The sequence below is a fragment of the Eptatretus burgeri genome, chromosome 11 (assembly GCF_056783735.1).
Source record: "Eptatretus burgeri isolate ZD-2024b chromosome 11, Ebu_testis_v1, whole genome shotgun sequence".
Lineage (NCBI taxonomy): Eukaryota > Metazoa > Chordata > Myxini > Myxiniformes > Myxinidae > Eptatretus > Eptatretus burgeri.
This window is the reverse complement of record NC_140971.1, coordinates 88,817,807-88,840,209: the sequence shown is the minus strand read 5'-3', so window position 1 is coordinate 88,840,209 and position 22,403 is coordinate 88,817,807. Positions and strand designations below refer to the sequence as shown.

Below are 22,403 nucleotides of genomic sequence, written 5' to 3'. Positions count from 1 at the left end.
TAGCAATAAAAAAACCATCATCTCTGAAGAGTCGATTCTTTTTGAAGCCGATCCGTAAGGACAACCATGCACTCTGGTTGAAATGCCAACAGCCTGGAGACGAACGCACCATCTGCTCATTGCACGTTCTCTATACCTGTGCCTGCAAGGACGATGCTGATTAAGTTCATTCGGTGACAGTTTTACACCCATGCGATTCCAGCATGCTGGCCGCCATCAGCAATATTAATGGGAGGATTTTCTTTTGTTGGTGGTTACAAAATGCTGCGATATCACGACAGAAGATTCTCGGACTGTTTAATCCACAAGTGCATCACGTAAAGGATGTTCTTGAACTCTATGACATCATTAAAGCCGAGAGCGAGGAGGCAAGTTCTCTCGTTGGTATAAATGAAGAGCAAAATAGACCACAGAATATTTACATTGAAGCAGCTTGGGGATGGATTGCATGCGAGCAATCGAAAAAGCACGTGTCGTTGCAGATATTGTTATAAAAATGGCACATTTATTGCTACATAAATGTTATGTACATACAGGAATTCTGCATTAGCTACAGACAGAAACAAAGTTGGAATTGACTGCTCGGACCCGCACCTGGTCCAGCTTAACACCTTGACTTGCTCGGCAATAAATTGGTGATGTGGGACGTTTCGATAAAATAAAATAAAAATAAAAGCACAGCTCTGCATTCTGTTTCCCTCCTGCCCAGAATTTTACAATTAAATCCGGCTATTTTGTAGGCACTAAGCTACAGCTAGAAACTACACCGACCATGTCTGCTGCACTGCCATCCATACGTAATCTCGGCAATGTCATCAATTTATGGCAAAATAACTAACTTTTCTACCTACAGTAGTAAAATAAAGTAACAAACTTTTTTCTTCTTACTCAAAACTTTGATTTCAAAAATCTAGAAAGAGTAATATCCTGCATTTGAGAAATTTCTTACAAGATTTATGGTATAAAAGCTAACTACAGTGAAAAATAAGCCAAATGTACCATCCTTTTCCATTCAACGCAGCATGTTTCGGCAGCATAACCACAAAACCATATTGGCGATAGACAGACACTAAACGGAACCGAAAATGAGCAAAACAAGGCTGGGTAGTGTTACAGGGAACATGGGCACCTTGGCACCACTGCATGTATCATGAAAATGATCAAGGCCACACGTTTATTCATGTTTTGCAAGATAAGCTACAGTATGTACACAGAGCACTAAATGTGTGTTCCTAAGTTCAAGCCAAAATAATGAACAATACACATTTGTAATATGTTGAAGCCAGCGTGCGGCTGTTACACAGAGGAACGCTTATCTGTTTGGCCTTTACGATTAAACCAACCGGCGAGAGGAAATGCCTCCAGCTTAGTGTAAAGAAATACAAGTGGAAAGCCATACGAACCCGATGGTCGAGTTGAATAGCCTATGCTCAAGGTAAACCAAATGTAGTGGTTACAACCTATTAACATGGAAAATTATCATCCAGTTAGTGTTTCATCCTCATCGAGTCATATCCTCTCAAGCTTTGATTGCTTTCAGAGCAATTGTAGCTGCGATCTGATTGAGAAAGAGTCTCCGAAAAAAAACAGAAAAATAACTCTTCGGGGGCAGTGTTCAAGCCAGCATTTTAAAACTTCGGTCTTGGATACGCTTCTACCTTAATGGTGCCATCAGCAAAACAAAAACAAGCTTTAAAATGCAAGGCTTTTGGTTCGGCCCGTATACCGTTTGACTCCACGCTGCTTGAGAGGGACTCTCAGCAAATGCTTGATATGCATAGCCCAACATGTCATATTTGATGTCAGAACGGATTTCTTCAATCAATGGAAAAAGCGAGATCTGAAGAATTCCTTTATGCTTAGTGAGCACCTGATTCAATTGGCATCTGGATCATTAGCTGGAAACTGTCCATCATTGAGGTTTTGACCCTTCAATCGCAGAATCTCTCTGAATGGCAGGTCCACAACCCCAGTTGCATCTGTAGGTCATCCAATCAGGCAGAGAAATAGAGACAGAGATAAAGAGAAAGAGATAGAAATAGGGAGAGATACAGATCGAGGTGATTATTGAGATGAATATCGAGATAGAAAGACAACGCAAGCACTAACCACAGCTGGAAGACGCAGGTTGCGGGGAACTGGAATGCGGAAGCATTGTGTTCATGTGATTTCCCCTCCATTTCCCGTGGAAGGAAATGTAGTTCAGGGTGATATGACGCAGAACACTTTACTTGTTCAGAGGCGCTTGCGCAACGTGAATGTCAGACGTTTGTGACCTATTCGACGAAGCGCCATTGCGCACAGTATTATCATCCTTGTATTGAACGGGCGGATTCTTATAATGCTTATATTAAAACAAAATCGACATATGTGCTTTGTTCACCAGATCTATGCAGTTGAGTGCTGTGCAGTAGCATAGGTACACAAATGGCAATTAATTACACTGTAAAAAAGGAGACTTTCCAACACATCCCCTACTTACAAGACGCTGTATGTCGTCAAACCGTAAAAGTAAAAAGTGTTGCATGAAAATAGAAAAATTCTTACAAAATCAACAACTGAAAAACGTCCCTTTCAACAATTTTTTGTTTTTCGACAAAACCATTGGTTTAAAAGGAAACATGGGATAATGGCTCTGCTTGGCTTGTTTAAACATGGAACGAACATATCAATGGCTGAATGGAATGCTCACTGTCAGCTATACGTGAGAATGAAAATTATTTTCTTCTCTTAAGACAGAGCGCCTGCTTCCAGGGAATTCTGGCTCTTCGGAGAGTAGCAAATTCTATCCTCAAAATACACAACAGAACTCCTTTGATTTCATAAACAATACAAAAACAAAAGGAGGGGAGGAATAAACAGAAAGAAGAAAATAAATCTTTTTTAACATACGCCATTTTGCAACGTTACAAAACGAAGAAGGTTTTGTAATAAATACATTTTTGTATGATTACTGTGCATTCACCAAATTCGTTTAGGCACAAGAGAAGCCCCACAAACTGTGGGGGGAAAGGGTCAGGGAGGAGGGACGCTGATGGTAGGGATGAGGAGATGGAGAGGGTGGGTGGGCCTCCGGCAGAGCGGAAGGCACGAGTCGTGGCTCAATGCGACTTGCTCTCCCCTCCTCTCTCTCTCTCTCTCTCTCTCTCTCTCTCTCTCTCTCTCTCTCTCTCTCTCTCTCTCTCTCTCTCTCTCTCTCTCTCTCTCTCTCTCTCTCTCTCTCTCTCTCTGTGCGTACACATTCTCTGCGAGAATTCCAGGGCACATTCAGGCCTGACAGCATTCAGGCGAGATGCGACGTGGCTAGTTTCAAGTAGCCACTGTGAGTACCCTCCACATTCGGGATATGCACAAAGGGGCATGAGGGGGAAGTTCTGTGCCTCTGCCAGGAGACAAGTTGGACCTGTGGGATGAATGTGGCATAAATGAAAGGTTAGCAGGCATCAACAGCTGTATAACATGAAGTTTGCACATAATAACAGACTGCAGACTGATGAGGAGAAATACAAGAAGTAGCATTTAAGGGTGTTGCATGCAAGGGACTATTTTTTTTATTCTTTTTTTTACAGAAAAAAACACAAAAATATTTGAAATGAAGAACATCCAAATGAAAGATTGACTCGTTGGATGAAATGAGTAACAAAAAAAAATAAAAAAAATAATGAAACAAAATTTAATATACGAACAAAGAACCTGTCCTTGCGGATGAGATACAATTCACCCAGATTTGGGTATTTTAGTACGACTTGTAATACTCCTTCACATAAGCAGCGGCAACTACGCCATACATATTTACATTGAGAGAATTGGGGTCCTCCCCCAACCCTGAACCCCTGAGAGTATGAATTTTTTTTTTAACCACCTAAAGCATTCCCAAACATCCCAAGTAAAACCAGCATTTTCCAACTCATTCCGTACAGCAGTTCACACAAGGCACACACACGCATGCACGCACGCACGCACGCACCCAATTGTTCATAAATATTGAAATCAAGTATCTCCCACGATGAAGCCAAGTCTTTGGGTCTCTCATCGGAGGCAGGTAGGTCAGTGGTCTTTCTGTCTTCTCCCGTCTCCTCTGCGGCCTTGCCCCTCTTGCTCTGTCCCTCCTATAATTCCACAGGGCGTTCAAGGTCCACCAAAACCCCCCTTCTGGTGAAACTACCAACATCAAGAATCACTGCTCACCTTCACTCTTACATTCCTCTTTTTTTTGCCTCTGGAACAACAGGATTTGCACTCCAGCCACCGTAAAACCCTTCATTCCGCAAAACGCAAAAACGCAAAAAAATCTGAAAACCCACTCCGTGGGACTACCTCCTGTGCGGCTTCCCTTCGCAGGGCAGCTCACCGGATGACGGGATTGGGGCAAAGCCTTCGGGACCCCCAATCTTTGATAGGAGGGAAACCACGGGGTAACATCCCTGGGTCAGATTGCGGGAGAGTGTGTCGTAGTGGTGCTGAGGTGTCGTCCACCAGACGGCGGTCTCCTTGGGTTAACCTGAGGCGGTCCCTTCGGGTGAGTGCCTGGAATGTCCTATCCCGAAGAGAGGATGATCACCTGTCTCTGTTATCATCTGAGCTCAAGCGTTTGGGTATCGGTATTGCAGCTCTCTCTGAGGTTCAGAGACCGGATTGCGGCGAGATAATGGTGGGTGGTTACACTTACTATTGGTCTGGTCGCTCTGATGGTTACCATACCCAAGGAGTTGCTGTAGCTGTGTCCAATGATAATTGAGGTAACACCGGTCAACGAGCGTATTATGAGATTAAGGATTCGTCACTCCTTAGGTGTCATTTCCCTGGTCTCTGTTTATGCTCCGACTGAGGCGAGTGATCTCACCGTGAAGGATGCATTCTACGCCACACTCGAGTCTGTGGTTGATCAGTGCCCCAGACAAGATACACTTCTAGTCTTGGGGGATTTTAATGCATCGACTGGAACTGATAGGGACGGTTATGAGGTGTGTGTTGGTCCCCATGGGTCAGGAACTATGAACCAGAATAGCACTAAGTTCCTTGACTTTGCAAGAAGTCATGGACTTAGGGTGGCTGGTTCATGGTTTCAGCGCCCACAAGCTCATCGCTGGTGGTGTGGCAAAGGAGATTGACCATGTCCTCATTGAAGGTCGTTGGAGGATGATCCAGAACTGCAGGGTCTACCGGAGTGCTCAGTTCCTCAATACTGACCACAGGCTTGTTGTAGCAACTCTAAAGCTGCACCTTAAATCCTGGAGAATGGTACCATCCCAGCCGAGGCTGGATGTTGGCAAGCTCAGGGAGGAGAGAGTAGCTGAGGAGTTTGCGAACAGGCTGAGTGGACACTTGGGGGGTCTGGGTGCTTTGGGGGGTCCTGAAGAGTTGTGGAGTGCCTTCAAGACCACCGTCCTTGATGTTGCCGGTGTATGTCTTGGAGCTCACCGCAGGGCAAAGAAGAATTTTGTTTCTCAAGGGACACTGGATACCATTGACCAGAGTCGCAGGGCCAGGCTGAATGGCAGAGCTGAGCTGTTCAGGGAGCTGAGGTGTAAAACTGTACGTGCACTGAGGGTGGACAAGGAGGCCTATGTGCGAGGAATCTGTGAGGGGGTAGAGCATCACCTGTGGACAGGTGATTCTCGTCCCGCTTACAGGGGAATTCGCGCATTGCGTTCATCCAAGCCCATCCCTCGGAGCACTGCAGTTCGAGCAGAGAGTGGTAGGCTCTTGACAGAGGAGTCTGAAGTGAAGGCCCGCTTGGCCGGTTACTTTGAGCGGTTGTACCAGGCTGATTCCCCAGCTATCGAGTTGGACGTCAAGGGTGTTACAATCCCTGTTGCTGACCCTCAAATCAACTGTGGTCCACCTTCGCTTGTGGAAACACGGGCTGCGGTGAACCAGTTGAAACGGCGCAAAGCTCCAGGGATCTGTGGCATCCATGCTGAACTTCTCAAGGCTAGTGGAAATGCTGCACTCGTGTCGTTGCATGCAGTTTTGTGCTCTGCCTGGAACACAGGCATCATCCCAACTGACTGTAAGAGGGGCCTTGTTGTCCCTCTCTGGAAAGGGAAGGGTGATCGCCAAGACTGCAACAACTACCGAGGGGTGACGCTGCTCTCAGTGCCGGGCAAGGTCTTTGCTTGGATAATTCTTGATAGGGTTCGCCACCATCTGCTTGAGCACCAGCGTCCAGAGCAGTCAGGCTTTACACCAAAGAGGTCAACGATTGACCGTATCCTTGCCCTTGGTGTCCTCACCGAACGCAGACGAGAGTTTCGGCAGGGGCTGCTTGCAGCCTATGTCAATCTCTGTAAAGCGTTCGATTCAGTGAATCGGGATGTCCTCTGGAGGATTCTTGGTCTTCGTGGGGTGCCACCAAAACTGATCGATCTGATGTCTGAACTCTACTCTGGTACTGAGAGTGCTGTGAAGTGTGGTGGTACCATCTCTGACTTATTTCCAGTTGTTACTGAAGTTCATCAGCGGTGTGTACTGGCCCCCACACTTTTCAGCACTTGTATGGACTGGATTTTAGGGAGGATGTCGGAGAGTTCAAGCTGCGGTGCATCATTTGGGAATGTCAAGATCTCGGACCTTGATTTTGCAGATGATGCAGTCATCTTTGCGGAGACTTTAGACATCCTTTTGGGGGCCCTCGAGGTGCTGAATGAGGAGTCGGAGCCGCTGGGATTACGGGTTTCTTGGCTCAAAACTAAGATCCAGGCTTTCGGTGACATCTTGGATGCTGCTGTCCTGTCTGTGTCTGTTTGTGGTGAGGATGTTGAGGTCGTGGAGAGATTCACTTACTTTGGCAGTGATATTCATGTCTCTGCTGGCTGCGAGTCAGAGGTCAATAGACGTCTGGGTCGGGCCTGGGGAGTCATGGATTCACTGGATCATGGGGTGTGGCGCTGCGGTACCTGTGCGGGAGGATGAAAGTCCGAGTCTTCAGGTCCTTGGTATTTCCAGTCTTGCTCTATGGGTGCGAGACTTGGACTCTGACCAAGGATCTGAGACGGAGACTTAATTCCTTTGGTACCAGGTCTCTTCGGAGAATCCTTGGCTATCGCTGGTCGGATTTTGTGTCCAATGAGCGGTTGCTGAGAGAGACTCGGATGAGATTTGTTCCCTGCATAGTCCGTGAGCGTCAGTTGCGGCTGTATGGACATGTGGCTCGTTTTCCTGACGCTGATCCTGCTCACCAGATTCTCTCAGCGAGGGAGTCTCATGAGTGGAGGAGGCCAGTGGGCCGACCACGTTCCTCGTGGTTGCAGCAGGTTGACCATCATCTCAAGGAGATGGGGATGGGCCTGGCATCTGCCTGGGGGATGGCCAGATGGAGGCCCCTGGAGTACCGGCGGAAAGTGGACGCAGCGACGCGCTGTTCTGGCACATGCTCCCATACCTGACCTGACCTCTGGAACAAACTCCCACACTTTCTTCAATCCCATTCTTCCATCCAGTTGTTCAAAACAGCTGTTCACCACCATCTCTTATCTTCCCCCATCCAAAACCACAATCTTTTCTACCCCCGTTAATCCACCCCAAACCCACCTCCTTCAAATTCCCTGCTTTCCTTCCTGAAAGTTCCTGTAGTGTCCATCTTGTTCACCCCGTGTACCCCGCCCCCATCCCTCTCTCCCTTCCACAGATCTATTGTCTCTGTTCCCCATTATTTGGTGCTTCCCTCTTCCCTATCTGCGTGCGTGAGTGTGTGTACGTGTGTTCAGTTAATTTTTGTAATTCCTGTTTTGCCAAACCTTATGTACAGAGTAGTTTTTAGATTATTGGCAGCTATATATTTTGACACTGAAGTAATGGCATGTAAATAATGTAATCAATCCCAAAAGGATGTAATATATATGTAAATATACAGTGCCTTCAGAAAGTATTCACACCCCTTGCCTTTTGTCACATTTTGTTGCGTTACAGCCTGAATTTAAAATGGATTAAATGAAATATTTTTATTACCAATCTACACAATATACCCCATAATGACAAAGTGAAAACATGTTTTTAGAATTTTTTTTACAAATTAATTAAAAATATAAAGCTGGAATGTCTTGCGTCAATAAGTATTCAACCCTCTGGATCAATACTTCGAAAAAGTGCCTTTGGCAGTGATTACAGGTTCGAGTCTTCTTGGGTACGTCTGTATCAGCTTTGCACATCCAGATTTTGGGATTTTCTTGCAATTTGCCTTGTAGATTTGCTCAAGCTCTGTCAAGTTGGATGGGGAATGTTGGTGAACAGCAGTCTTCAAGTCTTTCCACAGATTCTCAATGGGATTCAAGTCTGGGCTTTGGCTAGGTCACTCAAGGACTTTCACGTTCTTTTTCCGAAGCCATTCCAGTGTTGCTTTGACTGTACAATTGGTGTCATTGTCCTGTTGGAAAGTAAATCTTTGTTGCAGTCGAAGGTCTTTTGCACTCTGAAGCAGGTTCTCCTCAAGGATTTGCCTGTATTTGGCTCCATTCATTGTTCCTTCTATCCTTACAAGTCTCCAAGTCCCTGTATAGGCCATAGGCCAGATGGGTGATCATTACCATCTCGGGTGGCAAAGGTTGACTGTACTTTTTGGAAAGATCTTTGTCTGGGCCAACTTTTTGGGTATGATTGCCACTCCAAATAGGTAGCTTTATTGTAGTTTTTTGGGAAAATAGGCATTTTTGGGGTAAAATCGTGTTTTTTGAAATTTCAACTGCAGAAAAAATATCTGCGACAAAACAACATATTTGAGACTTGGAATAAATAGCTATGTAAAGTACAACCATTTTAGTGTGCTTTGTGTTGGGTTTCAATCGCCGGTTACCATGGCAACAACCATTTTAGGGTAAAAAAACATGGTTTTTCATAGTGAAACTTAAAAAATTCATATCTCAGAAATGAAAAATGATTTTTGAACCATATAAACGATAAACACATCCCGATGCATCAGGGCAGTTTTTAAATTCCATAGTATGAGGGTAGGTTTAAGATAAATATATCGTTTTAGGGTAAAAACATCACATTTTGAATTGCATTTCTTGATAATTTGACAGAAAACCCAGTTTTTTGAGATAAGAGGACTGTTTTTATTTTATCAACTTCACAGAGTATCTAAAGTCTACATGTATTTATATATCACTTTACATGTACTAGTATAGGTTGTATGAGTTACTGAGTTCAAATAGATTGGCGTTGCCATGGAAACGATCAATTTTGTGGGTAAACACATTTTTTGACGGTAAAAGTTGAAATATTCATACTGTAGCTTGCAAGTGAAATAATATTTTTCAGAGATTTGAAGGCTAAAACCACCCCGACGCACACAGAAAGTTGTTTATTTCAATGTATAGGGCAGGTTGTCAACAAACTATCTCGTTTTAGGGTGAAACCATCAACTATTCAATATCATTCCTCGATAGAATTGTAAAAGCAGAGATTTTGAGAAGTCTTTGGTTTTAAAGATTTTTCAATCATACCATATATCAAAAGTCCCTTTTGGCTAACAATTTATATGAATTCTCTCTTATGGCAATCAATAAGTTGAACTGGACTGACGTTTCCATGGCAACGGTAATTTTGTGGAGAAACCATTGTGAAGTGTATTTAAATCTTACAGTGTTTTTACATCTTTTTTTCTTTTCAGGTGACTGACTGATCATGGAAGAGTCATTGCCTCCCCCAAAGCGGCCACGTACCGACTGTGTTATCCACTGCACTGATGACGACACTGATCTTGTGTCACCAATAGATTTCGGTTCATGGACAACTCTGTTAAAGGCTGCAGAAATTCGAGGTCATGGACAAACATTATCTGCTGCAAAAGGTTTATCTGAAGGAGAGATTGCGCCAGTGAAATATCATCGCAGGTGTTGTTCTGTGTTTACCAACAAAAGGACCTCAAAAGACGAAATGTGAGAAAACAGACGTACACGAGCAACCCAGCCGACATGGGACACCTAGGCAAGGGGCTGTCTTATCTCGCGTGTACGAGGCAAAGTGCATATTTTGTGAAAAAGTTGTTAGGAAACAGCGTTCTAAGGAAACCCTTGTGCAGTGTAAACAGCTGCGAGCGGACACAGCTGTCAGACAAGCTGCTGTGCGAAAAATGGACAATAAGATTCTTAGCATAGTCAGTCGAGAGATTGTTGTAGCTGAAGCACATTACCATAGGTCCTGCTACCGGCAGTATACAAAGGCATCGACTACCTCGGACAGTGGAATTGCCGCAACCAGTAAGGCATCAGCAGAAACTCTCTATTAAACCGCTTACAAAGAGTTATTTGACTTCATCAGGAACGAAATATTTCCAAATCCAAAGGTTCTGCACCTCACTGATTTGACATCCCGTTTAATTTCACTGATGAACTCGTACGGTTTCAACGAGATCAGCGACTCAACTAAGACACATATGCGTTGAAAATTGGAGAGTGAGTTTGGAGAGTCACTCCATTTCGTCCGAAACCACGGTCGCAGAGTCTTGGTTTACCCTGACACCTTGACAAGGGACGAACTTGCCTGCAGTATCATCGAACTTAGAACGAAAGTTGAAACATTGCTGGCTACACAAAGTAATTCTATGGCAGAGCTATCAAGGGCCACCCTGCTATTGTGAGGTGACATAAAAAGGCAGGAACTAATGGCTGAATGGCCGCCGCAACCCTCAGAGCTTGGAGCCGAAACTGCAAATATACCTGATGCCGTGAAACACTTTCTGAAAATGTTAATAGTTGGTCAAGAAGGCGAGTCAAAAGTGACTAGTTGTGCCGAAAGACAGATTTGTTCGATTGGCCAAGATCTGATCTATGCTGTCACTAACGGTCGTCAGCGCCCGCCAAAGCATATTTTGATGGCTCTTGTTGTGAAGTGTCTTACAGGAAACGTTGAGCTGATTCAAATTCTCAACCGCCTTGGACACTGTATTTCGTACTCCATGATGGAACAGATAGAGACGGCGCTGTGTATGCAGAAGTTGCATTCGCTGTCTGACAGCACCAACAACGTCATTCTTCCGGCAAACATTCTGATCTCTATGATTACTACTCTTGTGTGGGACAACATAGATAAACACGAAGAGACTCTGAGTGGTGGTGGTACCTCCCATCGCGCCAATGGCATTATCATCCAGGACAGGTTTATTGGCCCTTTACCAAAAGAATCAAGCGCACCTGTCGTGAAGAGCAAAAAAAGATCGATCGACAAAGAAGAACCACTACATCCACAGTACAATGCTGGAGAACGAGTTGGTCTGGCACCTGTCAAATCTCTAGAGGTGGATCCACTTAATTTGGTTGAGGATGCCAAGAGAAAGAACCAAATTTGGGTACTAATTTGCCTGCAGAATCGCCAAGCACCAAACTGGACGGGGTTCAACATCCTGACACGGGATGAAACCACCATTAGTCTGAACAAGATCAGCTACTTGCCGACAATTAACGCACCGGCAACTGAGATGACTACGGTTTTGGAGATACTAACTCGGTCTCAAAGAATCCGGGTTCAATTACAGCTTCCAAGTTTGGTTCTCGTATTCGACCAAGCACTCTATGCGAAGGCTGCAGAGATCGTTTGGAAGCATCCAAACAGATTTGACGGTCTTGTTCTCTGCATGGGAGACTTCCACACCATGATGAATTTCCTGTCTATCAAAGGCAAGTGATTCCAGGATGCTGGTCTGCGAGAACTTGCTGTCGAGTCTGGCCTAATCGCAGAGGGTTCTGTGCAGGCGGTGATGGACGGGCGACAGTACAACCGAGTTGTTAGACTTCACAAGCTGATCTATGAAGCAATACTACTACTGGCATGGAAGGAATTTCTCCCATGGTTGACAACCACATATGATACTGCTGACTGTTACCTCTTAGATGATGCCCTCCGTTGCATCAAGGAGTCGAGTGAGGATATCAACGAAGACTCCTTCATTACAGTTCTCCATAAGCCGAGTGTAAACCGCATTCTCCATCTCTTTGAAACATTCTTGCAAGCAGTGCGAGATGGACGAAATGGTGACTTGGCCAGATTCTGGATGTCGTACTTGGACATGGTGGAGATTCTTTTGGGTTTGATACGTGCATCAAGAGAGGGAGATTGGCTTTTGCATCTGTACTGCATTAAAGAGGCAATCCCCTGGGCATTTGCTTACGATAAAATCAACTATGCCCGTTATTTACCAGTGTACCATGCTCATATGTCCCAGGTACCAACAAGCCACCCAGAAATCTAAGCTAATATGCTAAATGGAGGTTTTTCTGTCCAGCGAAGATCACAAAATCCATTTGGTAAAATTTCCGCTGACCAGACGATAGAAGAGACTGTCAATAGGGACACAAAAACACCCGGCGGTACGAAAGGGTTTCGTCTCAGATTCAAAGCGCTGAGCTGATACTACATGACTGCAGAGTATCGCAGCACAGCATTACGTCAGATGCGTGACATGGTGCGACAACCAAGTCCAACGTTTTCGCACTCGGATCTACATGCTCCACAAATCCAAAAGGATAATGCTGATACCAAGGCACTGGTAGATCTGCTTGAGATTGACTGGGTAAACCCTATGAGCGGAAACCAGCCTGAGCTTACAAGTATTTCAACTGGACGGCTAGCTACTCCTGACATAAAGAACGACCTGACAACAGCGCATGAGGTTGGTACTGAATCATATAAGACTTTCAAGGAGAACCGGCTAGAAGCAACGCCTCCAGTTGAAGCCTTCCACGACAAAATCTCGAAACAAAACCTGAAAAGTTTCTCCAACCTAATTAAAAAGAAGCGTGTGACAAAGGCAGATGGTAAAGAGGTAATCCTTCAGGCTGACAGACAACTGTTCGCCCACATGATTCTTGCTGCTGAGAGTCGTCACCTTGATTTGCAGCAAGTCTTAGGACACCCTCTGGGGCCCATTCCATGGTCCTTAGCAATGTCTGAGGGGTCCTTGAGGAAAACAAACAAAGCTGCTCTCGCCAAAGCGCTGACCAATGATGGCATGGTAGCCGAGAATATCCCAAGACCGTCTGCAACCATTATCGATGGAATGAGTTTAGTTCAGCGCTTGAAAGGGGACAATCAGACTTTCGCAGAAGTTGCAAACAGTTGCCTGGCTCATGCACTTCATGAAGGTGAAAATAGCCAACAAATCGATGTAGTTTTTAACGTGTACCGCAAACAATCTATAAAGAATGCAGAAAGGTCGAATCGTTGAGCAACGGAGGGTCTAGAGTTCAAGAATATCAGTCGAGGGCACAAAATTAGGCAATGGTGGAAATGCTTGCGCAGTTCGTCAAACAAAACCTGTTTCATCCGATTCGTCGTAGATGAATGGAAAAGGCCAGAGAACCGACTCAAACTGGGAATGAAAGTTCTGTACGTTACATGCGAGGAACGAGGCTTCAAGCTTGTCAAGGACCAATGTGAAGAAGTCATTGAAATGAAGTCTATTCAGGAAGAGGCAGACACTCGTATCTTTCTGCATGCCAGCAGAGCAGCAGAAAATGGGTGCAACGCTATTGTGATAACTGCTGAAGACACGGACATTCTGGTACTTTGCATTGGTTTCAGCAAAATCATCCGTTCACCCACGTATCAGAAGGTTGGAACAAAAACTCGGCAAAAGTACATTGACATAACCAAGATTTCCAACGCCCTTGGTGAAGATGTCTGCAAGGCCTCAATTGGCTTGCACGCCTTTACGGGGTGCGATACGGTCAGTGCATTTTCCGGAAAGGGAAAACTGAATGCACTAAAACTTACCAAGAAGACCGTGGACTATCAGCAGTGCTTCAGTGAGCTTGGACGGTCATGGCAAATGTCCAATGAACTGTTTGCAATGCTTGAAGCATTCACCTGCCATCTCTATGTTTCTAACAGAGCTATCGTTGAAGTCAACCATTGTCGTTATCAGCTCTTCACATCAAAGAGGGGCAACATGATTTCAGCACAATTGCCACCATGCAGAGATTGCCTGTTCCAGCATGCCAAGCGGGCAAATTACCAAGCAGCCATATGGCGTAGACCCCTTGAATGCACTCCTGAAGTAATCCCACCAACAGATTGTGGATGGTCTACAGATGACAGCGGTGACCTTGAGATTCTCTGGATGACTGGTCCACCAGCTCCATCAGCTGTTTTGGAGCTCATGAGCTGTAGCTGTGCACGCCACTGTGATGCAAAGGACTGTACGTGCATCCGAAACGGACTGAAATGCACTAAGATGTGTAAAAACCAGATGTGTGACAACCAATATGAGGATGACGAAGCAGACACAGACGTAACCGCATATGCAGATGATGAAAGTGATGATGATGATAGCGATCAAGGAATGTAAATCTAAGACACTTACACGACAGCTGCCTGCAGGTTATTCTACCTATTGAACAAACAAACAGCCTTGGGGTGTCAGGGTGGTAGCTGGCGTTCAAATTGCCCGAAAATATTACATTTCTACCAAGTTATGGATTTTTAAACTTTCACCGTCAAAAAATGTGTTTTATCCAAAAATTGGTCGTTTCCATGGCAACGTCAATCTATTTGAACTCGGTATCTCATCCAACCTAGTATGCTCATACATCTACAGTGATGAATGGACTTTTGATACTTTATAAAATTGAGAAATATTAAAAATGCTCAAAAAACTGGGTTTTCTCTCCATTTATCGAGAAATGCAATTCAAAATGTGATGTTTTTATCCTAAAACGATGTATTTATCTTAAACCTACTCTCATACTATGGAATTTAAAAATTGCCCAGATGCATCAGTATGTGTTTATCGTTTATATGGTTCAAAAATCATTTTTCATTTCTGGGATATGAATTTTTAAAGTTTCACTATCAAAAACCATGTTTTTTTTTTTTGTTTTTTTTTTGTTTTTACCTTAAAATGGCTGTTGCCATGGTAACCGGCGAATGAAACCCAACACAGCACACCAAAATGGTCGTACTTTACATAGCTATTTATTCCAAGTCTCAAATATGTTGTTTTGTTGCAGATATTTTTTCTACAGTTGAAATTTCAAAAAACACGATTTTACCCCAAAAATGCCTATTTTCCCCCAAAAAACTACAATAAAGCTACCGATTTGGAGTGGCAATCATACCCAAAAAGTTGGCCCAGACAAAGATCTTTCCAAAAAGTACAGTCAACCTTTGCCACCCGAGATGATAATGAGAAGTCCATTTTGGGTGATTGGCCCATGGCCTAGTTGCTGAAAAGCATCCTCATAGCATGATGCTGTCATCACCATGCTTCACGGTGAGGATGGTGTGAGATGGGTAATGAGCTGTACTCGGTTTCCACCAGATGGAGGGCTTTGCATTCAGGCCAAAGAGTTCAATTTTATTCTTATGAGACCACATAATCTTTTGCCTCATGCCCATAGTCTTCACCGTGCCTTTTTGAAAACTCCAAGGCATGCTGTCATGTGTCTTTTTCTCACGAGTGGCTTCTGTCTGGCCTAGATCTGTGAAGTCCTGCAGAGACTGTTGTCCTTCCAGCAGGTTCTCCCATCTCAGGCAAGGAACTCTGTCGTTCTGCAAGAGTAGTCATTGGGTTCTTGGTCACCTCCCTGATCAAGGTCCTTCTTGCCCAGTTGTTCAGTTTGGTTGGATGGCGAGCTCTAGGAAGAGTCTGGGTAGTTTCATATTATCTCTATTTCCTTATGATGGAGCTCACTGTGCTTTTGGAAACTTTCAACACTCTAGAAATGTTTTTATAATCTATACCCCTTCCCCAGATCTATACCTCCTCACAATTCTATCTCAGAGTTCTACAGACAGTTCCTTGGACTTCATGGTGGAGTTTCTGTTCTGACATGCACTGTCACCTATGGGACCTCATATAGAAAGATGAGTTTCTTTCTAAATTTGCCCAATCAACTGAATTGGCCACAGGTGGACTCCAATCAAGTTGTGCAAACATCTCGAGGATGATCAAAGGAAATTGAATGCACATGATCTCAATTTGGAGTGTCAGAGCTTGTTCTGAAGCCATTCAGAGGTTATTTAGTTCCATCAAGTCGTGTCCGACTTCTGGTGAGATTCATGATCAGATGTATCCAAACATCCCTATCTTGCACTACTTTTCAGAACACTGGCAGAGAAAGCTTGGTTGCAGTTTTTACCCCATCTATTCCGCAAATATAAGGTCCACCTCTTCGTCTTCTTTCCTCAACCATACCCAGCATCGCTGATTTATCCAGACTCTAGTTTTCTGCACACATGATTTGTCTAAAGTATGACAGTTTCGGTTTTAGCATCAGCGCTTCTAATACATATAGTGGTCTAATTTCTTCCAGCACTGATTTGTTTGTTATTTTAGTCCATAGCAATTTTTAACGTTCGTCTCCAACACCACATTTCAAAACTCTCAATATTCTTTCTTTATTTCTTTCCTTTTCACTGTCCATGACTCACATCCACACATTGCAACTGGAAATACCAAAGCATTCACCAGCCTCCTTTTGGTTTGTTTTGTCATCTTTGGCCTTGCAGACCTTTGTCAGTCCTCACATTGCTCTTCTCCCCAATGCTAACAATACGTCTATTAAATTTCTCCTCCACATTTCCACTCACTTCAATCTTAGAACCTCGGAAGAAACTTTCCACCATTTCCATGTCATCGTCTCCCAATCTGAACACGTCGATCTCCTTAGTTGACAAGATTTTAGTCTTTTTAGATTTAAATGAAAACCAGCTTTTTCACTTTCCTTCTTCACTGTCTGCAGAAGTTTGAAGTTCTCTTTACTTTCTGCCAACAGAGTGGTATCGTCAGCCTACCATAGATTGTTCATACATCTTCCTCCGATCCAGACTCCGGCCTCTATGTCATCGAAGTCTGATTTCCACGTGATGTAATCACGATACAGATTGAACAAGTAAGGGGAGAGATTACACTCTGTTCAAATCCTTTTCCAATTCCAAACCATTCTGCTCTCTATACTCTGTTCTTACTGTCGCTTCTGGGTTAGTGTACAAGCTCCTTATCAGACGTATGAGGTGTTTCTGACATCCCCAATTCTCTCTGCATAATCCATATCAAATAATGATCAGCACAATCAAAATCTTTGTAATCTATACTATAAGAGAGAGGTGTGAGGTGTGTGTGTGTGTGTGTGTGTGTGTGTGTGTGTGTGTCGCCATTTTTCTCAGAAATGGTTCACAGGGATTTTCGAGAATGTAACCCCCACGAACGACAAGGCCCTCCTGTATATACCTGAACACTGCACGGGTTGTCATATTCTATGAACTCTCTAGTATTGGTGAGGTTTACTTGTTAAAATAGCAACTTAAAGCGAGTAACAAACAAGCGCTGAACTGAATAACTTTACCTGTAATTGATGACTTGACCTGCATCTTATGCATTTCAAAGGTTAAAAAAAAAATGCAAGTATAGTAAATGAGGCCAAATTTACCACAAGAGTGCTTTACGTCATCAAAACAACATACCCTGCTTCACATGTGGCCGAGTGGGTTCGTAGCATCGCCGAGTCCGTGAGGGTGGCCCGTATTTGGCTCCGAGGGAACCCCACCGATCTTTTCCTCTTCTCGACGTTTAAGGCAGGCTGCTTTCGGGTTCAAGTTTCTTTCTGCAAATAAGAAAACGTGATGGCAATGCATTAATAAGTCCAAGTTCTGTTTACACCACTTTGTGAATACCAACAACACTGACACCACTCATGGTCAAACGAACAGGCTATCCACATCAAATGAACGATGTAGCGACATTATATGCGAGAGTCCCAAAAACTAAGAATCTACCACATTCAAAAAGGCTGCTGCTGTGTATCACTGAAACTAAAAATGCCATGGATAATGCAAACAGGCCTCGGAATGTTCAAAAGCAATTATTTAGAGTCTTACTGCATATGAAGCCATAAAATCCCTTCTTAACTACACTGCCTGTTTTAAATGCTTTAATATAGAGCAAAGAGGAGCTTTGCAAATAAAAGGATAAGGTGGAGGCACCTCGGACTTGTTGCTCCAGGCTAAGTATTACAGCAACGGCCTGGTGCAGGATAAGCAGTTTTGTCTGCGGCTTGTCACTCTTCAAGTGCAACTGCACCATGCGGCCAAGCTCCTTGAAGGCCTCGTTGATGTCACGCACACGAAGGCGCTCACGTGCGTTGTTTGCCATCCGACGTTCACGTTCTCGCTCAGCCTTTTGCTCAGGACTCAGGTCTTCATCATCCGCACTGCTGTGGGAGATAATGGACCCGTAAGAACGCACACTAAATCTTGGCCCTTCACGTGCATACTTAGTCAGGAGAAGAGCAATTCACAGTTCTAGAACTACATTCTATATCAAGGACACTCATTTTCACTCACAGGCCGTTTTAGAAGCCGAACTGCAGCTGGCTTAGAGAGGACAATTTTGGTCTTGCATGAGTTGACAGATGTTTTCACCCCTGTCTGTCTGTTTGTTTGTGAACAGAATATCTCAAAGTTGTGGACGGATTCGGACGAAGTTTGGTGGACGGGTTGGGTGTGTGACGAGGTTGAAATTATTCGATTTTGACGAAGATCCAGATACGGTTACTAGACTCAAGTAATTCTTCACCATTGAGATAGGGCCAAAAACAATATATACAGGGTGTCCCAAAAGTCACCTCGAGACTTAGAAATTAAATAACATTTCTGTTTTTTAAAATAATTTGTTTTTCTTTTCTTTTCAGAATTTAGATGAACATTTGGAAATTACCCATGGAAAAATTCACAACTGAACAAAGAACCAAAATCGTGGAATTTTATTATAAATTTCATCGATCAATTATTCTCACCCAAAGAGCACGGGAGCACGGACACCGAATCAGGTCAGGTATGGGAGCATGTGCCAGAACAGCACGTCGCTGCGTCCACTTTCCGCCGGTACTCCAGGGGCCTCCGTCTGGCCATCCCCCAGGCAGATGCCAGGCCCATCCCCATCTCCTTGGGATGATGGTCAACCTGCTGCAACCAAGAGGCACGTGGTCGGCCCACTGGCCTCCTCCACTCATGAGACTCCCTCGCTGAGAGAATCTGGTGAGCAGGATCAGCGTCAGGAAAACGAGCCACATGTCCATACAGCCGCAACTGACGCTCACGGACCATGCAGGTAACAAATCTCATCCGAGTCTCTCTCAGCAACCGCTTGTTGGACACAAAATCCGACCAGCGATAGCCAAGGATTCTCCGAAGAGACCTGGTACCAAAGGAATTAAGTCTCCGTCTCAGATCCTTCCTCAGAGTCAAAGTCTCGCATCCATAGAGCAAGACTGGAAGTACCAAGGACCTGAAGACTCGGACTTTCGTCCTCCCGCACAGGTACCGGCAGCGGCACACCCCATGATCCAGTGAATCCATGACTCCCCAGGTCCGACCCAGACGTCTATTGACCTCTGCCTCACAGCCAGCAGAGACATGAATATCTCTGCCAAGGTAAGCGAATCTCTCCACGACCTCAACATCCTCACCACAAACAGACACAGACAGGACAGCAGCATCCAAGATGTCACCGAAAACCATACAAGAGACACCGAATAATTCCGCGAAATTCAGAAATTTCTTGGCCATCACGTTCTCCTGCTTTGACGCCTCCCGATTATTTTCTTTTGGGGTTACATAAAGGAGCGTGTATACATCAATAAGCCCCATACAATTCATCAGCTCAAGGACAACATCTGCGCAGAAATTCGAGGGCTGCAGCCAGAGTTATTGTCCGCTGTCATGGAAAATACTGTCGAAAGAGCCCGTCTCTGCGAAGCCGAAAATGGAGGACATCTAAGCTGCATCATTTTTCATAAATAAAGCAAATTTATCTCCATTTTGTAGATTTTCTTTTGGTATAAAAAGAATCATGAATTATTAAATATGCCATCAGAGATGGGGAATCCCCCGCCATTGAAAAATAATTGAAATCAGATGAGCGGTTTTCCATTACAAAAAACATTTTTTTCAAGATGACCAACTGGGGCGGCCATCTTGGATGCGGCCACGCCCAATATCAATAGGGTTCTTCCTTTTCAGGTGGTACATGTGTGACTCAAATTTTCAAATCGATATGGCGAACAGTTTATGAGTTATCGCACTCATAGCTATAAATGTTGACGCCATAAATGTTGACGCCCAGCCAGCCAGCCAGCCAGACGGACGGACCGCCCCAGTCGGCCATCTTGGATCAGGCCACGCCCAAAATCAATAGGGTTCTTCCTTTTCAGGTGGTACATGTGTGACTCAAATTTCAAATCGATATGGCGAACAGTTTATGAGTTATCGCACTCATAGCTATAAATGTTGACGCCATAAATGTTGACGCCCAGCCAGCCAGCCAGCCAGACAGACGGACCGCCCCAGTCGGCCATCTTGGAGCCGGCCACGCCCAAAATCAATAAGGTTCTTCCTTTTCAGGTGGTACATGTGTGACTCAAATTTCAAATAGATATGGTGAACAGTTTGTGAGTTATCGCACTCACAGCTATAAATGTTGACGCCATAAATGTTGACGCCCAGCCAGCCAGCCAGCCAGACGGACGACCCGGGTGATAACAATATCCCCCTTCCGCCACGCGGCGGGGGATAAAAAACAGAAATGTTATTTAATTTCTAAATCCCGAGGTGACTTTTGGAACACCCTGTCGTATGATATCTCGAAAAGTTGTAGGATGATTCGGTCAAAACTTGGTGTACAGGTTAGGTGTGTGACAAAGAAGAATTGAGTCGATTTTGGTGAAGATCCAGATCCGATAATTTTTCAAAAGTGATTCTTCACCATTGAGTGATTGGGCTAAAAACGATATACAGTCGGAGCCCAGCATTTGCAGTTCTGCTATTTACGGAGCCCACATATTCGCAGTTCATGAAATGTGACCTGCTTCTACATTCGCAGCCCTGTATTTCATGTATTCACGGGTTGTTTTTTTTCGACCTGCCTCTACATTCGCAGCCCTGTGCTTCACATATTCATGGTTTTCCCTTTTGAATCACGAACCGCTGGGAACCTATCCCCCCTTTACCCATTGAAACAATGCCCTGATATTAGCAGCATTTTTTCAGGAACATCCCCCGTCAATGTCAGGGTCTGACTGGAAAACAAGATATCTCAAAAAGTTATGGACGGATTTGGACGAAACTTGGTAGCCAAGTTGGGTGTGTGACAAGGAGAAATTGATTTGATTTTGGTGAAGATCCTGATACAATAATTAAAAATTGTTTTAAAGTGATACTTCACCATTGAGAGATGGGTCGAAAAATGGTAGAAAAGCACGGGCTGCCTGCGAAAATGCTGAATGCCTAAACTCTGTGTTTGCTTTTACATATTGTGTTTCAAACCCATCGCTTTCTGTACCCACCTTAGCCAGTCGCACTCAGCTGTCCCTGGACTCTGTGTACTTTTTCCTGACAAGGTGGAGAGCTTGCTGTCAAACCTCGAGTCTGATTCTGCAACCGGTCCAGACGGCATCAGCCCACATGTCCTAAAAACCTGCTCCAATGCTCTTGCTCGCCCTCTCTCTGTTCTACTCACCCTCTCATTTGCTCAAGGTCATCTGCCATCTGCTTGGAAATCAGCAAACAGTACCACTCTGCATAAAAAAGGTCACCACTCAAAAACAGATCCCTGAAACTACAGACCAATCAGCCTTCTCCCAATAATCAGCAAGTTTATGGAATCCATCATCACTTCTGACATTAAATCCTTCCTCTTCTCCAATGGCTTGATTTCCAATCATAAATTTCCATCATCACTTCTGACATTAAATCCTTCCTCTTCTCCAATGGCTTGATTTCCAATCATAAATTTGGATTCAGACCAGGACACTCTACCCTGGACATGCTGTGTCTGCTTTCCCAACAATGGATGGAGGTCCTCAATGCCATACAAAAGACCTGAGCAATCTCGGAAGACATATCGCGAGCTTTCAATATGGCCTGGCACCCTGCCTTGCTCACCAAACTCTCTTCTTAGGATATTCAAAGCAATCTCCACTCATGGCTCGCAGAATTCCTCTCCTGTCGCAGTTATCATGTGGCTCTTAATGGAGTTCTCTCATCTCTTCTTCCTGTACAGGCTGGAGTTTCTCAAGGTAGCGTTCTGGGCCCTGTTCTTTTTCTGGTTTTCATCAATGATCTCTCTGACTTTGGAAAATACTCTTCATCTTTTTGCTGATAATGCCACCTTCTGCTGTACCATCTGCCATCCTTCAGATTGGCAGGCAGCAGCCTCTTCACTCTCTACAGACCTGGATAAAATCACAAGCTGGTCAAACACTTGGAATATGTCTTTCAATCCTGACAAATCTCACACTCACCAAGTCTCTCCGAAAGGACTGTAGGAAAAACTCCCCCATCTACTTTCTCAACAATCCTCTTGAAGAAGTCCTTTTATTTAAGCTTATGGGCCTCACTATCTGCCATGATCTTTCCTGGGAAAGCCACATTTCCAAGGTAGTCTGCAAAGACAGCCGGCAACTGGGCAT

General features: G+C 44.4%; 1 protein-coding gene across 7 annotated transcripts in view; it reads right to left on the bottom strand.

Moving 5' to 3' along the window:
* Window positions 1-485: 485 nt before the first annotated feature.
* TCF12 (transcription factor 12) overlaps window positions 486-22,403 on the bottom strand; it is a 359,298-nt gene continuing 337,380 nt past the window's right edge. For all 7 annotated transcript variants that reach the window (XM_085847283.1, XM_085847284.1, XM_085847281.1 and 4 more), the window contains 3 exons: window positions 17,920-18,149; window positions 17,401-17,540; window positions 486-3,403 (listed from right to left, as the gene is read on the bottom strand). In XM_085847283.1, coding sequence (XP_085703409.1) covers window positions 17,407-17,540; window positions 17,920-18,149 — 364 coding nt within the window. In that variant the 3' untranslated portion in view covers window positions 486-3,403; window positions 17,401-17,406. The remainder of the gene's footprint in view (window positions 3,404-17,400; window positions 17,541-17,919; window positions 18,150-22,403) is intronic.